Source organism: Loxodonta africana, chromosome 19 (genome assembly GCF_030014295.1).
Source record: "Loxodonta africana isolate mLoxAfr1 chromosome 19, mLoxAfr1.hap2, whole genome shotgun sequence".
NCBI classification, from domain to species: domain Eukaryota; kingdom Metazoa; phylum Chordata; class Mammalia; order Proboscidea; family Elephantidae; genus Loxodonta; species Loxodonta africana.
Window position 1 is genome coordinate 7,544,308 of NC_087360.1, and position 14,329 is coordinate 7,558,636.

Here is a 14,329-nt window from a genome sequence, read left to right on the forward strand (position 1 = left end):
TCTAAGAAGGAGGGATTGCTTATCTATGTCAAAGGCACTGACTGGTCCAGTAATGACTTTCAACATCTTTACCTGCAAGCTGGCAACAGCTTTAAACAGGTTTAAGACTTCCTCACTTTCATCCTTCTTCGGCAGATTGTCTGTAATTAAAAAATTTTTAAGTTATAGCAGAGATGCAAATTCCCATATTACCAGAACTTAAATATGCTGAAATTTTAGATTTGGTGCTCATATCTGAAGCCTTTAGTAGTCCCTTACGGATACTGAACTAAGAGAATTTCAGTTCAGAAAGAAATCTAACTCTTCTTTCTGAAGGCAGAAAAGAGGCATTTACGGAGGCAGGAGGAACAGCAATTACCTTGAAATAAACTGTAGCTGTTTTTTTCCTCCCCAGAAAGTTACATTCAGAATTGTTTGGCTTAAACTCAAGTTTAAATGTGTTTTCATTCCTTGATCATAGCCACCTGGTAAGTGAGGAAAACGGGCAAGAAGAGCAAGGCATGAGAGAAACCTAGCCTAGCAGACGTGTACCAACACAGGTGAATACATGCTGTTGATTTTAGATACTGTGTCTTATACTATGCTAGTGAGCCAAAGAATGAGGCAAGAAGAGCTTTTCATGAAGAAAAATGGTAGCATCAATAAAGGCGGAGCCAGGAAAATAGTAGGTACAGGCGGGAGCCACTGATGCTTCCTTCTGAAAAGGACAAGCTTTAGAACAAAACTAAGATCAGGGAGCACAGGGAGAAATTACCTTTCTGAATGTCGCAAAGTGTTTTAAGAATGTCTACTGACGTCTTCGCTACAGACATTCTCCAGGTCTTGTCCTGAAAAGAAAAATATAAAATGAAATCTACCTCTCTTACTGGCCACTTCACATGGAAGGAAACACATAAAAACCATGGCATCAGAAAAACTGAATAAAAATGCTGAAAAATGAGAAGTCCATGTTAGGGGAGGTTGAGCAGCAAAGAATGGAGTCAAAAGTGAACACAAGCTAAACATTAAAAACACAAGTATACACTCTCGGGTATATGGTTTAGAAATACCATAGAATATGGAAATACCCCAAATAATCTTTCAGCTACACTATGATTAAGAGAAGTCATCCCTTTTTCATAGTTTATTTACTATTTGAAAAAACATTTGGAAAAGTTCTCTGGGAAAGTTAAGGACTTAACTGAACTTGTTTAGCCTAGAGAACAGCAGTCTACGAAATAACTACTATCTTCAAGACAAAAACAGATTTGAAAAACGGGGTAGGGGAAGAGACAGGCAAGAAAAACAAAGGGGCAGAAGCTTTAATTAAGAGCGACAACGTAGGTAAAATGCTTAGTAAGGGTAAAAACCCATTGCCGTCGAGTCAATTCTGACTCACAGCGACCCTATAGGATAGAGTAGAACTGCCCCATAGAGTTTCCAAGGAGCACCTGGCAGATTCGAACTGCTGACCCTTTGGTTAGCAGCCGTAGCACTTAGCCACTACGCCACCAGGGTTTCCCTTAGTAAGGGTATGGCCCATAAAAAGTACTCAACATGTACAACAGTTCATTGCAAAACTATTCTTAACGGCCAAATGGTGGAAGCAACCCAAGTGTCCATCAACAGATAATGGATAAACAAAATGTGTTTTATCCATACAATGGAATATTACTCAGCCATAAAGAGAAATGAAGTTCTGATACCTGCTATGACATGAATGAACCTTGATTAACAGTATGCTGAATGATACAAGCTAGTTGCAGAAGGACAAATATTGTATGATTCCACTTATATGAAGAAGGCAAATGTACAAAAAAAAATAAACAAAACCTGTTGCCATCAAGTTGATTCCAACTCATAGTGACTCTGCAGGACAAAGCAGAACTGACCCATTGAGTTTCCAAGGAGCGTCTGGTGGATTTGAACTGCCAACCTTTTGCTTAGCAGCCATAGCTCTTAACCACTACGCCACCAGGGTTTCCAGGCAAATGTATAGAGACCAAAATTTATTAGGAGTCCCCAGGGCTGGGTGGGAGGGGGAAAAGTGGAGTCACTGCTTAGGGGGCACTGAGTTTCCATTAATGTTGGTGAAAAAATTTGGAAAAGGGTAGTGGTGATGGTTACACAACATGATGAGTGCAATTAAGTCACTGAAATGCGTATGTGAAAACTGCCGCATCAGCAAATGTTTTGTTATATACACTTTTACTACACACACGCACTAAAGTACTCAACAAATATTCTCACCACAGGATGCAGTACAGCAAGCAGTGAAGAACAGACTATCGTATCAGACAGAGTTTGAGTAGAAGCTCTGCTACTTTGTAATAACCTTGGACAATTCATTTAAATTACAATTTCAGTTTCTGAATTTCACCAACAAGGAGCTAATGACAAGATGCAATGGTTAGTTGATTTAAAGCATTTGGCCTACTGCATACAGCATAATAAGAGCATAATAAATATTGTTATGTGCCATCGAGTCCATTTTCAAAGCACAGAGATCCCAGGTGACAGAGTAGAACTGCTCCATAGGGCTTTCTAGGCTGTAATCTCTAATCTCTAGGCATTGGTAAAAACTCATTTCCCTAGAGGTAAAAAATGATTAAAATGTACTGCTGAGAGAGATTGGGAGGTTATCTATTACCAAAGGTTTTTAAAAAACCAACTATCCTGGATAAATTATTCAATTCTTTATTACTGAAAAAGTGTATTGGCTCTCTTCAAACTGTTTCCAAGTTTCAATGTTCTCACATCATTGAGATTAACACTGGGTCTGTGGCGGACGTTACTATTTGACAGCAATTACTCTTTCCCATCCAACACGAAACCCTGGTGGCGTAGTGGTTAAGAGCTACAGCTGCTAACCAAAAGGTCAGCAGCTCAAATCCACCAGATGTTCCTTGGAAACTATGGCGCAGTTCTACTCTGTCCTGTAGGGTCACTAGGAGTTGGAACCAACTTGACAGCAACTGGTTTGGCTTTGGTTTATACAACACGAAGCATTATTAACATTGCAAGGCTTTACTGGAAAACCCTTTATCCACAACAGCTACTTCAATTAATCCTTCTAGCTGCCAGATCCTAGATTATTCAGTGTCGGCTCAAACCACCGCTCCGAAGCAACCATATTTGGGTTTTTTTTCTACATAACAAATTTACACAAAAAATTTACCCAGCAGTAGAAACAGTAGATCTTATTTGTACTCCATCTTTTCTATGCTATTGATTAACATTCATAAAGATTAGATTTATTTATATTGACTGTTTAGTAATGAAAATCTCACCTCTTTGGAATCATCTGGTTCTTCCTGTAATGCCAAACGTGCCCATATGATCACTCTCTCTGCAGTTTTCTCAGCTTCTGCAGGGGGCAAAGACCTCAGTAGATGGAGACATTCTTCACCCTACACACAGTGTTTGGGAGGAAGAAAAGCGGCAGCATATGCAAAGAACAGTGTGGACTCAGCTCTTTGTTTTCCGTTTAAAAATGAAAAGGCATCATTATAAAAATTACACTACAGCCCAAATTTTTTAAGAATCTGAAAATTTTGTTTTTGACGGCAGCAAACATTAAAATAAAAGTAAATTACAACCCTACGTAGTAAAGAGTAGTTTCAGCATTAGGTATGCCTCTGGCTGGAGTTCCACAAAAATAAAGACACTTGGGGATTACTGAGGCGTCACTGAGTTTTTGTTAATGGTTGTGGAACAATTTGGAAAAGAATAGTTCTTCCATATCATGACGAACGTAATGCATGTCGCTGAGTTCTGTAGGCAAGCTGCAGCATTGACAAATGTTTTGTTATATATATATCTACCCCAGTAAAAAAATATATAAAATAAAAACACTTAAAAATACAGAAAAGAAAACCCACGTCCTCTGTTGGAATCAAAGGGTCATACAACATACATGAAACTTAAGTCTGAGTTTTGTTAAGTACCAAAGAATATGGAAACCCATTCGCTGCACACAAAATACTTTTAAAGAATCGACAGATATGGAAAAAAAAAAAAAAAAAGTGGTCAATCTTACAACTTTATTTTGTGCGTATCTATTTGGACAATGTGATTGCTTTGAGTTTTTAACGGTTTGGGAAACAAAGAAACCATTAAGAAAGAGCAATGTAAATCCTGCATACCTGTTCTCTATCAATCAAGTCGATTATCCTTAGACTGTAGATTTCATCATCAGACAACATGTATGCTTGTGCCACCTTCGAAGCATCCTCCAGAGAAGAGGGGACATCCTGCTTGAGAATGTACCTGACCACCCTCTGGAACAGAGACAGTACATACGTTTTCTTGACTGATGAAATCTCAGAGAACCCAGGGGTCATGTGCTCATAAGGGCAAAGTAGCCTTCAAATTAAAATAACGCAGTAAGAAACTAAACTGAATGAAAAAAGAAAACCTGATTTATAGCCTTAGTTTAGACAGTCTGTTTTCTTCCTCCTTTAGGTTCTCAATTTATTATTTGTGGTCCTTACCGCTCTACAAAACAACTGAAAGCCCTATTTTAGAATAGAAAGCCCTCCTGAAATGTGCCACAATGAGCAGAAACGGAATGAAGGGGGAAAAGAGTCTTCAGCTGTAATACTTGCCATGATTTCCTTGTTTAAGAGATTCAGCTCCCTTATTCCATAGCCTCGTAAAAGTTTCTTCATCTCCATTAGTTTGTAACTTTCCTGTAATAACTTGACTCTAAAAGTAAATTTATTGATATTAACATGGACTGTCCTTTTTATGAGATACTGTGGAACAAGTAAATGGATTAACCACAGAAATGAATGTCAGCTGAAAACATGAGGCTTATCCAACACACACACACGCACACACACACACACACACAGTGTCTGGCAGACTTTCGTCTTACTTGGGATGGTCCATTTCCAAGTGCTGTTTCACCAGCTGCTCTACGGCGGCACTCCAAGGAACCACAGCCGCGTACATTATCTTAAGGACAGCATCGAATATGAGCTACAAAGAGACAAAACATGCTGATGAAGGATGTGGCCCCAGTTACCATCTCATGTAAATTAATAGCACCGTCTAACCTACAGCAGAGGTTTTCTTTGAAAATATTTCATCTCCTGCCCACAAAGGCATACGTTTCTTTCAATGCTCACTCATAAAGAGCAATTCCATTATTTTAAAAATTTAAGTATGTCCACTGCTAAAACCTAAGCCACGCAGATTTATTACTTTCTGCAGACTCATGATTTTATTCATATTTTATTATGGTAACTAATAATAGTGTAAAGTCAAAATAAAGGTATATTTCAATATATAAAAATGTCCCCAGGCTTGCATAAATATAAAAAAACTTGAAAAGATATGCATCCAATTCTCCCTGGTGGTTCCACTTTTTAATTTCCATTATTAAAGAGAATCATGAGTAGTTTTTTTCTTTTTCTCTCTCATACTACACAAATTTTTAGCAAATGCAGGTTGTCTTTGTGAACAGAAAAAAAGCTTTAAGAACTATGTTAGTCAGGGAGGAACAATTTGGGAAAAAGAAAATGAGAATGGTCACACAACTTGAAGAATGTGATAAATGTAACTGGATTGTCTGTAGAAACTGTTGAATTGGTTTATGTTCTGCTGTGCATATTCTCAAGAACACAGAATAAAATTAATCTAAAAAAAAAAAAGCTTTAAGAAAAGATTCAAAGCTCAAAAGTAAAGCCCAATGGTCATGATTTACTTACATCTGTGTCAGATAAACAACCTATTACTGCCATGGCTTTTGCTTCCCATGCCGTTTCAAAGAGTGACGTAGACTTTGAGCTACATCTCTCCAATAAATCCTAAAAAGGGATGAACACATATATTTAAAAAAAAAAATTTTTTTTTTTTTAACTCTAACTTAAAAAACACACACACAGAGATAGGTAGGTAGTTAGGTAAGTAGACAGGTAGATAGAATGATAAAATGATAGATTAGATAGATAGGTAGCCCTTATGGACATGTAAAAAAAAAAACTCTAATTGTCACGAAGGTTGAATAATTGTCAAAGAATACAAAACTGCCAAAACTTTAGCCTTCAGTTTTACATGGTACAGAAAACTTAAGAAGGAAGCATTCTTGAACAATCTATAAATAAGACTAATGCAGCTTACTAACGTCTACAAAAAGTAACTGCCAATATTTATTGAGCTCATATTTCCATTATCTCACAATAAACCTTTGGAGAAAGTACTAATATTATCCTATTTTATAGATGAAAGTTTCGAAGGTTAAATAACTTTCTCAAGGTTCCAGTCAATTAGTAGTAGAATTAACCCACATTCTCAGCCAACACAACCCGTTGCATCAATCCCAATGGTAAAGCATGACACTGCTTAAAGAGTGAAACATTCAGTACGACAGCATGTCCATATATCCAGGAAACGCGACTGCACTGAGAGACAACGTTACCTCTATGTACAGTAGGAGAAGCTCCTCCTCCTGCAAGTCATGTTCTCTCATGTAAACTCTTATAAACTTCTCTAAGGTGGAAGGAATAAGCTCTGGGGCCAATACTTTATCAAACATTCGGAACACTATGGTTGTTGTATTCTCCTGGATGCCAAAAGAAAGACTGCGTGAATGCAAACTCTGGCCATAACTGGATACAATAAACAAAATAATTCCCTTGAGACCGGGCTTTTACCTTCTCAAAATCAGAGAGGGCCAATTTGCAGTTGTATTTCCTGTGCAACGTGATCAGCTCTCGTAAGTTATTTACCAAAGTCCTTAACTGGCATACTTCCTCTGTGTTTTGATAATCCTTCTAAAACAAAAGCATTAAAAGTTGTTCACAATACAAGCCCAAATGGTCAACAATCACTTTAAAATGATGATGAGATGGTAAGGGGTCAGGGAAACCACAATAATGAAAATGAAACAACCAGGACGGAAATAATGGGAACGCTCACACATCAGGAAGAATGTAAACAATGTCACTGAACACTTTGTGTAGAAATTGTTGAATGAGAACCTAAACTGCTGTGTAAACCTTCACCGAAAGCACAATAAAATATTACTAAAATTAAAAAAAAGTAGACTTAATTGATAATAGCCTTCAAAAACTAATCTTAATGCGTTATTAAGCCTTGTTCTTTTAGAGGCGTTCTGAAGCACCGCTAACGCAGAAAATACCAGTTACGCTACTCAGAAGTATGTTTACATATTGCTTTTTGGCTGCCTCGATAGAAAAATGCAGTGCAATGAAATGGACGAGGTTGTAACGGGAACACCAGGAATGCAAAGAGAACATTTTCCTTTTCGCTGATTTGAAAAGTAGACAATAAAAGAAAACAAAGCAAAGCAGAAAATTTAAGAAACAGACATATTTCCAGAAATTTTTCTCTATATACATGCAGACAAATCCTTTAAAATAAATTGAATGTTTCATCACTAAAAATACATTCCACATATCATACCAAGGAAATCCAATGCCAAGAAGACACCAATCCCAACTCATTTGGTTTTTCTGCTGTAAAAAATACCTCTGCCAGTTGGAGTCCATTTTCTGGCCAGTTTGCCTTTAAAAAAATATTAGAGACCATTAAAAACAATGATTTATGCAGTTGGGAGTGTGGGAACTGTCTTTTCAGTGTTAATTATGTCAATATTACCTTATCAGTTAATTCGAGGTTCCTGGCTGCTTGCTCCAACCATTTTGCAAGAATTTTCTGAAACACATACAGCATTTGAAAATAAAATACTCAACAGACAATCACTGAAATAATGACAAACCTCAATAACAATCTTTTAAAATAGACCCTTAAAAGAAGGAGCTGATGTTAACATGACTTAATTTTCAAGGATCTAAAGTAAAAAAATAAAATTAAATCATAAGGACTAGAAATACTCAAAACGACTCACCTGTCCTTCTGGTACCGTCTTTTGCACAAATGGAATGACATCATTTTTAAACCACAGACAAAGGTTTTGCAAAGAGACTGGAGTAGAAATTGAGTTGAGCAACCTCTCAAGCATTTTCACGTCAAACCTGCTTTCGAAGTTGGCCTAAGTTACAGAGTGAGAAATTGAGATTTATTCAACAAATTTAAGCTAAGTGACGACCTCTCAAAAGGGAAAAAAATCTATTATGAAATAATTTCAAGACATATCTTACTGATCTAATAATGAGCTCTATATACAAGTGATTCAAGAAGGAAGACACGAATCCCGTTATTTCCATAACCGCCATGACCTCATGTCCAAAAAAAGTCCATTGCTGTCAAATCGATTGACTCATAGCGACCCCATGGGAAAGAGTAAAACTGCCCCATAGGGTTTCCAAGGAACAGCTGGTGGATTCAAACTGCTGAGCTTTTGGTTAGCAGCTATACCTCTTAACCACTATGCCACGAGGGCTCCAAACCCATGGCAGTAAGTGTCAAATAATAAGTTATGCAACAGAGGAGCTGGCAAAAATGCCACTCTAAGGAAAACTGAACTGGAGGTGATAGTATAAATCCTAACAGTGCATCTGTTAACAGCATCACAACAAGATATTACTTTTTGGGCCTAATGCTACAGCCAACACCAGCCAACACTAAGGAGGTTTAGAGGGCAATCCTTGGCCACAGTCTGAGCTGCAGCAGGAACAACCTCCTCCCTGGTAATAGAAAGCCCAACAATATATCACTTAATAAAATGTTGCCTTTTAAGCAAAGTTGGGGTTTTAATTAGAGTCTTAATAAAGAGTTAAAAATCAGGTACTACTGTATCATTACAATAGTTCTTCTGATTTAATATCATCAGAGGACAGTTCTCTCTGGGAGAGGTCATATTTTATCAAGCAATCTGAAATGAGTCCATTACCCAGTCATACTTGTCACCACCTGTTGGTCCCAACACTGATTCAATCGCCTATAAAGCCATTATGAATAAAAAAAGCAAAACGCATTACCCGATGTCTGAGCCAAAGGTACTGTGCGCAAACAAGGTTTCCTTCTCGTAGCTGTAAAAAAATATCCTTAAGATCATCTTCATTTTTCAGAAATTCAATCCAAGAACTACCACTGTAAAATTGAGAGGAAAATAGTAGTTAAAAAAAAAAATTAAGGTTATACCTTACAAGGGGTATCAAGATGTCTTTTAATGAATTTTTTTTTTTTTTTACTTAGAAGGTTAAAAAGCAAAACAGTTTCAAAAAAGTAAGTTTCTTTCTTCTCTAGATCCATAAACCAAAAAACCCCAACTCATACCAACCACATAGGACAGAGTAGTATCGCTCCATAGGATTTCCAAGGCTGTAATCTTTACATAAACAGACTGCCACATCTTTCTCCCAGAGTCGCTGGTGAGTTCAAACCGTTGACTTTTCGGTTAGCAGCTGTGCACTTAGCCACTGTGTCACCCAGCGCTTCATTTCAGACCTATAGGACTCCAATAAAGAGCCCTGGTGGCGCAGTGATGAAGTGCTCGCCTACGACCCACAAAGTCAGCGGTTTGAACCCATGAGCCACTCTGTGGGAGAAAGATGTTTCCATAAAAATTACAGCCTTGGAAACCTAAGGGGCAGTTCTACTCTGTCCTGTAGGGTCAGTGTAGTCAGAATCGACCTGACGGGCAACGGGTCAGGACTCTAATCTCTTCTCGCAAGTCCTTCCTGAGCCAACCACTACATATACAAGCAACTTTTTTACAGTGAGAGTTTTCTATATATATTGTTTTGTACTTTAGTAAAAATTAATTTTTTCTTATCTTGATGCTTACACAAACCAGCACATATGAACAACACTGTTTTTAGGAACTAGTATCCCACATGGATTATAATTAATGGCATGGATTTACTATAATTTATTTATCTCCCATAGGTCTTTTCCTATAACCAAACAATGCTGCAAGAAACATTCAGTCCTGATTACAGCTCAGAAATAGATGATGTATATGTCCTTAATATGATTAAAAACAAAACAAACAAAACCTGTACCACGATTGAATGATAAAACAAAAGAAGCACTTCTAAAGTCAGAAGCAAGAGAAAAAAAATACAAGAAAATTTATTTATAATCTTAAGAGTGGGCAATGCCTTTTCAAACAAATATAAAAATTCTGAATTTTTTTTTTTGTGTGTGTGGTAAAAAACACCAATAACAAAATAAAAAGATAAACACTAAACTGGGGGAAAATTCAGAATCCTGACAAAGGCCTTGTACAAATCAAATTAAAAAAAAAAAACAAAAAACCACAAGAGAAACCTGCCCCAAAGATGTAAAAAGAAAAACAATGTGGCTTTTCATCTCAAGAATAAATGTCTCAACCAAAATTGAGAATCAAAAACCAAAGGAACGCAGTTGTCTATTTTTGTACTACCTTTTTTCACATATCAGATTAACAAAAACTAAAACTATTACAGTGTTGCTGAGTGAGTGAGAAAACAGGCACTCTTCTACACCATCCACGGGAATGGATACATTTGAAAGTCAAATGTGAATGCATGTATCTGTTGCCGTAGCAATTTTACTTCCAGAAACTGATCCTATAGGTATATTCACAAGTGCACAAAAAAAGATCATTACTTACAAATATGAAATATAATCACCTTAAAGATAGGACAAGTCTATTTATCTGGATGAATTAACAGTGAAGGAACGTGAACCACTAGAAGATATCACAGGAATATAACTATAGACAAAGGCGGCAGATTTGTGTAACACAAATGACAACTAGCAGACTTAGCCAATCATGGTTTTCCATAATTCAACCCCCCAGAAGCAAATGTAGTCAAAGAAATCCTCTATCTTTTATGTCATTCAAAATGAGAAATGTACAAACCTGAATTTCTCTGGTCCAAATGCTCCATAAAAAGTAGTCAACTTCGCATGAGCCTTTAGTACCTAATCGGACAAAACAAAAAGGTTATAATCTCGAAGTTGTGAGAAACAAGAGTAAAATTAAAAAAATATAAAAAATTAGGCATCTGTTTGACAAGTCTTGTAGAAAATCTCATTTTATCCCTTATTTCAGCTCAACTCCCATAAACATGACTGACCTTATTTATCACAAAACATAACAAAAACTTGGAATAATGAAAGCATTTCCAGTCACATTCAATGCAATAAAACACTGTAGGTGTCCTTCAAAACCAATCCATTGCCCCACTGATTCATAACGGTCCTTCTGGCAAAATTTAGCTGGGTTACACCAAACATTTACTGTGAGATAACAATTTAAAAACTACATGCGCACACAAACATGTATTTTTGGGACCATCAAAATCACCATCACAGTTTACATTTATTTGAAGCTTAACAGGTGCCAGACACTATGCAAAATGGTTTTTGGGAATTATTTTATTTGACCTCAAAATGACCCTACAAGTACTATTATTATTCCCATTCTACAGATAAGGAAAGTGACGTATTAAGATGATAACTTGCTCTTGGAAAAATACAGACTTACTTTGAATAGAAAAAAACACATTATGAAGGTACAAAAAAACAAACTCTCTGCCATCAAGTTGATTCCAACTCATAGCGACCCTACAGGACAGAGTAGAACCCCACAGGGTTTCCAAGGCTATCTTTACGGAAGCGGACTGCCACATCTTTCCTCCTTGGAGTGGTTGGTAGTTTCAAAACGTAGACCTTTCAGTTAGCAGCCAAGCGCTTAACCACTGCACCACCAGGGCTCCTTTCTGAAGGTGCATTTGCCCCAAATTAACCTATAAATATAATGTAATTACCTCTTTCAGGCCATCGGAATAGGCAGTAACAGCTTTATCTTCTTTCTTCAGAAGCTAAGATGAACCATAAAAAATAGAATGTTTTGCATAAAAGAAAATAAATTTTCTGTGAATTTTCCTTTACAAAAAAAAAAAACTTCAAAAGTGAAATGGCATTTAAATCTGAAATCAACAGTGAATAATAAAGAAATGACATATTTTTTTAAAGATGCATTTCATGAAAACAGCAACGGCACTCATTAGAGGGGAATGACGTACAGCAAAAACAGCATTACTTGCATATGTTTGTTAAACGAGGTCTATGACAGAAAAATAATTCATTTCTTGGAAATGATTTTGTTTGCATAAGACAAACCAACACTTACAAACATTATAAAAGCTTACCCTGGTTTTGGCATAATTTAGCATCTCCTGGGTTGTTTCATAGGTTATCCACTGCGCCTTCAAGCAGTAATTCACCACGAATTCATCGTCCTGTTTCACAAATGCCAGACATGGTAAAGCACTGTGACGCTGATCACATCAATCTGAATACCACAGACGGGAAAACGTACCTTGATTTTGTGCAGATTTTCTTTAGCTTCATCTACAAGCGCTTGCCATTCGGTCCGCTCACTGGTGTCCACGGAACTCAAAGCTAGCTTCTCCAGCATATCGTTTGATTTTACCTTGTAAACAAGCTGTAATACAAATGTGCCAAATCAAGTAATTCGAAACACAATGATATCTGAGGAAGACTTTTTAGTTTTATACAGCGAGCTGCATGAAAGACTCTATTATGCAAAAGGGTCAACTCTCATGTGGTCCGGGAATAAGCTTTTAAGACCGTAATACCTAGATAAATGAAAGATAATTCAGTTGATTAAGAGTTACAGAAACCATTTCTATTAGTCAAGCAATGTACTAACTGCTTTATATGTCTTATCAAAGAAGTAACCATTTACATCTCATCACACAATCCTCCCATTTTATAAAGGAGAAAACGACCACTCAAAGGATGTTAAGTGATGTGTCTGAAATTACACAGTTCAAAAGCAATGGAGCTGGTTTTTAACAGATGACTACACAATTAACGTTTCATGTTTAATTTCTTAAGGCTACCAAAGGTTCTTTCAAAAACCAAAGCCAAACCCACTGCTGTCGAGTGGATTCTAATAGCGACTCTGTAGGACAGAGTAGAACTGCCCCGTAGGGGTTCCAAGGCTGTAAGTCTTTACGGAAGCAGATTGACACATATTTCTTCCACAGAGCAGCTGGTAGGTTCGAACTGCCAACCTTTTGGTTAGCAGCCAAACGCTTTAACCACTGCACCAAAGGGCTCCTTAAAGATTCTTTAGTGGCTAAAAATACCATGAGTTAGAAATACCCAAAATTTCGCATTCCTCTTCCTATGGATAAAATACCATCTTTGACACGGGCTTTCTGGTTCTGAAAAATACAAATTATAAGAATTGTTTCTCTACTTCTTTTCTCCATTCCCTGCCATCTCTTTCGTTAGACTGCTGATTTTTTTCTTCTATTCACTATTTTTAAATATCAGTTACTATGAAATCTTTCAGATGTTCACATAAAAATTCTCATGTCCTTCTCATATAATCTAAGAAATAAAGCACCTTATCAATACACTTTAAGCCCCCTTTATCTTCTTCTCTGGAAACCCTGGTGGCATAGCAGTTAAGTACTACGGCTGCTAACCAAACGGTCGGCAGTTCGAATCTACCAGGTGCTCCTTGGAAACTCTATGAGGCAGTTCTACTTTGTCCTATAGGGTGGCTATGAGTCAGAATTGACTCAACGGCACTGGGTTTTTGGTTTTATCTTCTTCTCTAACGTATTATCCTCCCTTTAACAACCAGCAGTATCCATTATCCCAAATGTAATGCTTATCATTCCATTAATTTCTTTATTTTTTACTCACACGAAGTTTCTAAACACAGAGAATTATTTGACATGTCTTAAAACTGCATATTTTTAAAACAACAAACACATTGGTACCCACCACCCATTTAGGAAATATTCATTCTTTAATCAACTACAATCAGGCTTTCTGCTCATGACACCCCAGGAAACAGGCTTCTCAAGGATTATCAATGCCCTCTTCATTGCCAAATCCAACAGACATGTTTCAGTTTCTACACTTGATCCTCTCTACAGTATTTGAAACTGCTGATCACACCCCACTTAACAGTTTCTCCTTCCTTAGCTTCTGTAATCGTACATTCTTGGGGTTTTTCTCCTGTGGCTTCTTCCCTAGTATCTTTTTATGGCTCTTCATCCTCTGTGTGTCTCCTATACGTAGGTGTTTCCTAGAGCTCAGTTCTCTGCTTACTCTGCACATTGCCCTTTACTGGTCTGAGCCATTCCCCTGGTCTCATCTACCTCTAGATTGAGCTCAAAAGGAGCCCTGGAGATGCAAAAGAAGTCTTCAGCTGCTAACTGAAAGGCTGGCGGTTGGAACCCACCCAGCAGATCTGGGAGAAAGATTTGTGATCTGCTCCTATAAAGATTACAGCCTAGATAACTCTTTGGGGCATTTCTACCATGTTACACGGGGCACTATGAATAGAAAATCAATTCGACAGCACCTAACAACAACAGATTTAGTTCAGATCACTCTGCAATTTCCTATCAGACATCCCGTCATCTTACCACAGATCCCT

The 14,329-nt window shown here is 37.3% G+C and overlaps 1 protein-coding gene across 1 annotated transcript in view; it reads right to left on the reverse strand.

The window, feature by feature from the left end:
• The window catches only part of KNTC1 (kinetochore associated 1), an 81,040-nt gene that overhangs the window by 45,391 nt on the left and 21,320 nt on the right, over positions 1-14,329 (reverse strand). The window contains exons 17-33 of the mRNA XM_064272135.1: positions 12,224-12,349; positions 12,054-12,143; positions 11,670-11,723; positions 10,760-10,821; positions 8,889-9,000; positions 7,856-7,999; positions 7,606-7,662; positions 7,411-7,512; positions 6,639-6,758; positions 6,404-6,547; positions 5,694-5,792; positions 4,859-4,962; positions 4,587-4,686; positions 4,125-4,259; positions 3,270-3,389; positions 755-827; positions 73-140 (exon numbers count right to left, since the gene is read on the reverse strand). Of these exons, the coding sequence (XP_064128205.1) occupies positions 73-140; positions 755-827; positions 3,270-3,389; positions 4,125-4,259; positions 4,587-4,686; positions 4,859-4,962; positions 5,694-5,792; positions 6,404-6,547; positions 6,639-6,758; positions 7,411-7,512; positions 7,606-7,662; positions 7,856-7,999; positions 8,889-9,000; positions 10,760-10,821; positions 11,670-11,723; positions 12,054-12,143; positions 12,224-12,349 (1,710 nt within the window). The remainder of the gene's footprint in view (positions 1-72; positions 141-754; positions 828-3,269; positions 3,390-4,124; positions 4,260-4,586; positions 4,687-4,858; positions 4,963-5,693; positions 5,793-6,403; positions 6,548-6,638; positions 6,759-7,410; positions 7,513-7,605; positions 7,663-7,855; positions 8,000-8,888; positions 9,001-10,759; positions 10,822-11,669; positions 11,724-12,053; positions 12,144-12,223; positions 12,350-14,329) is intronic.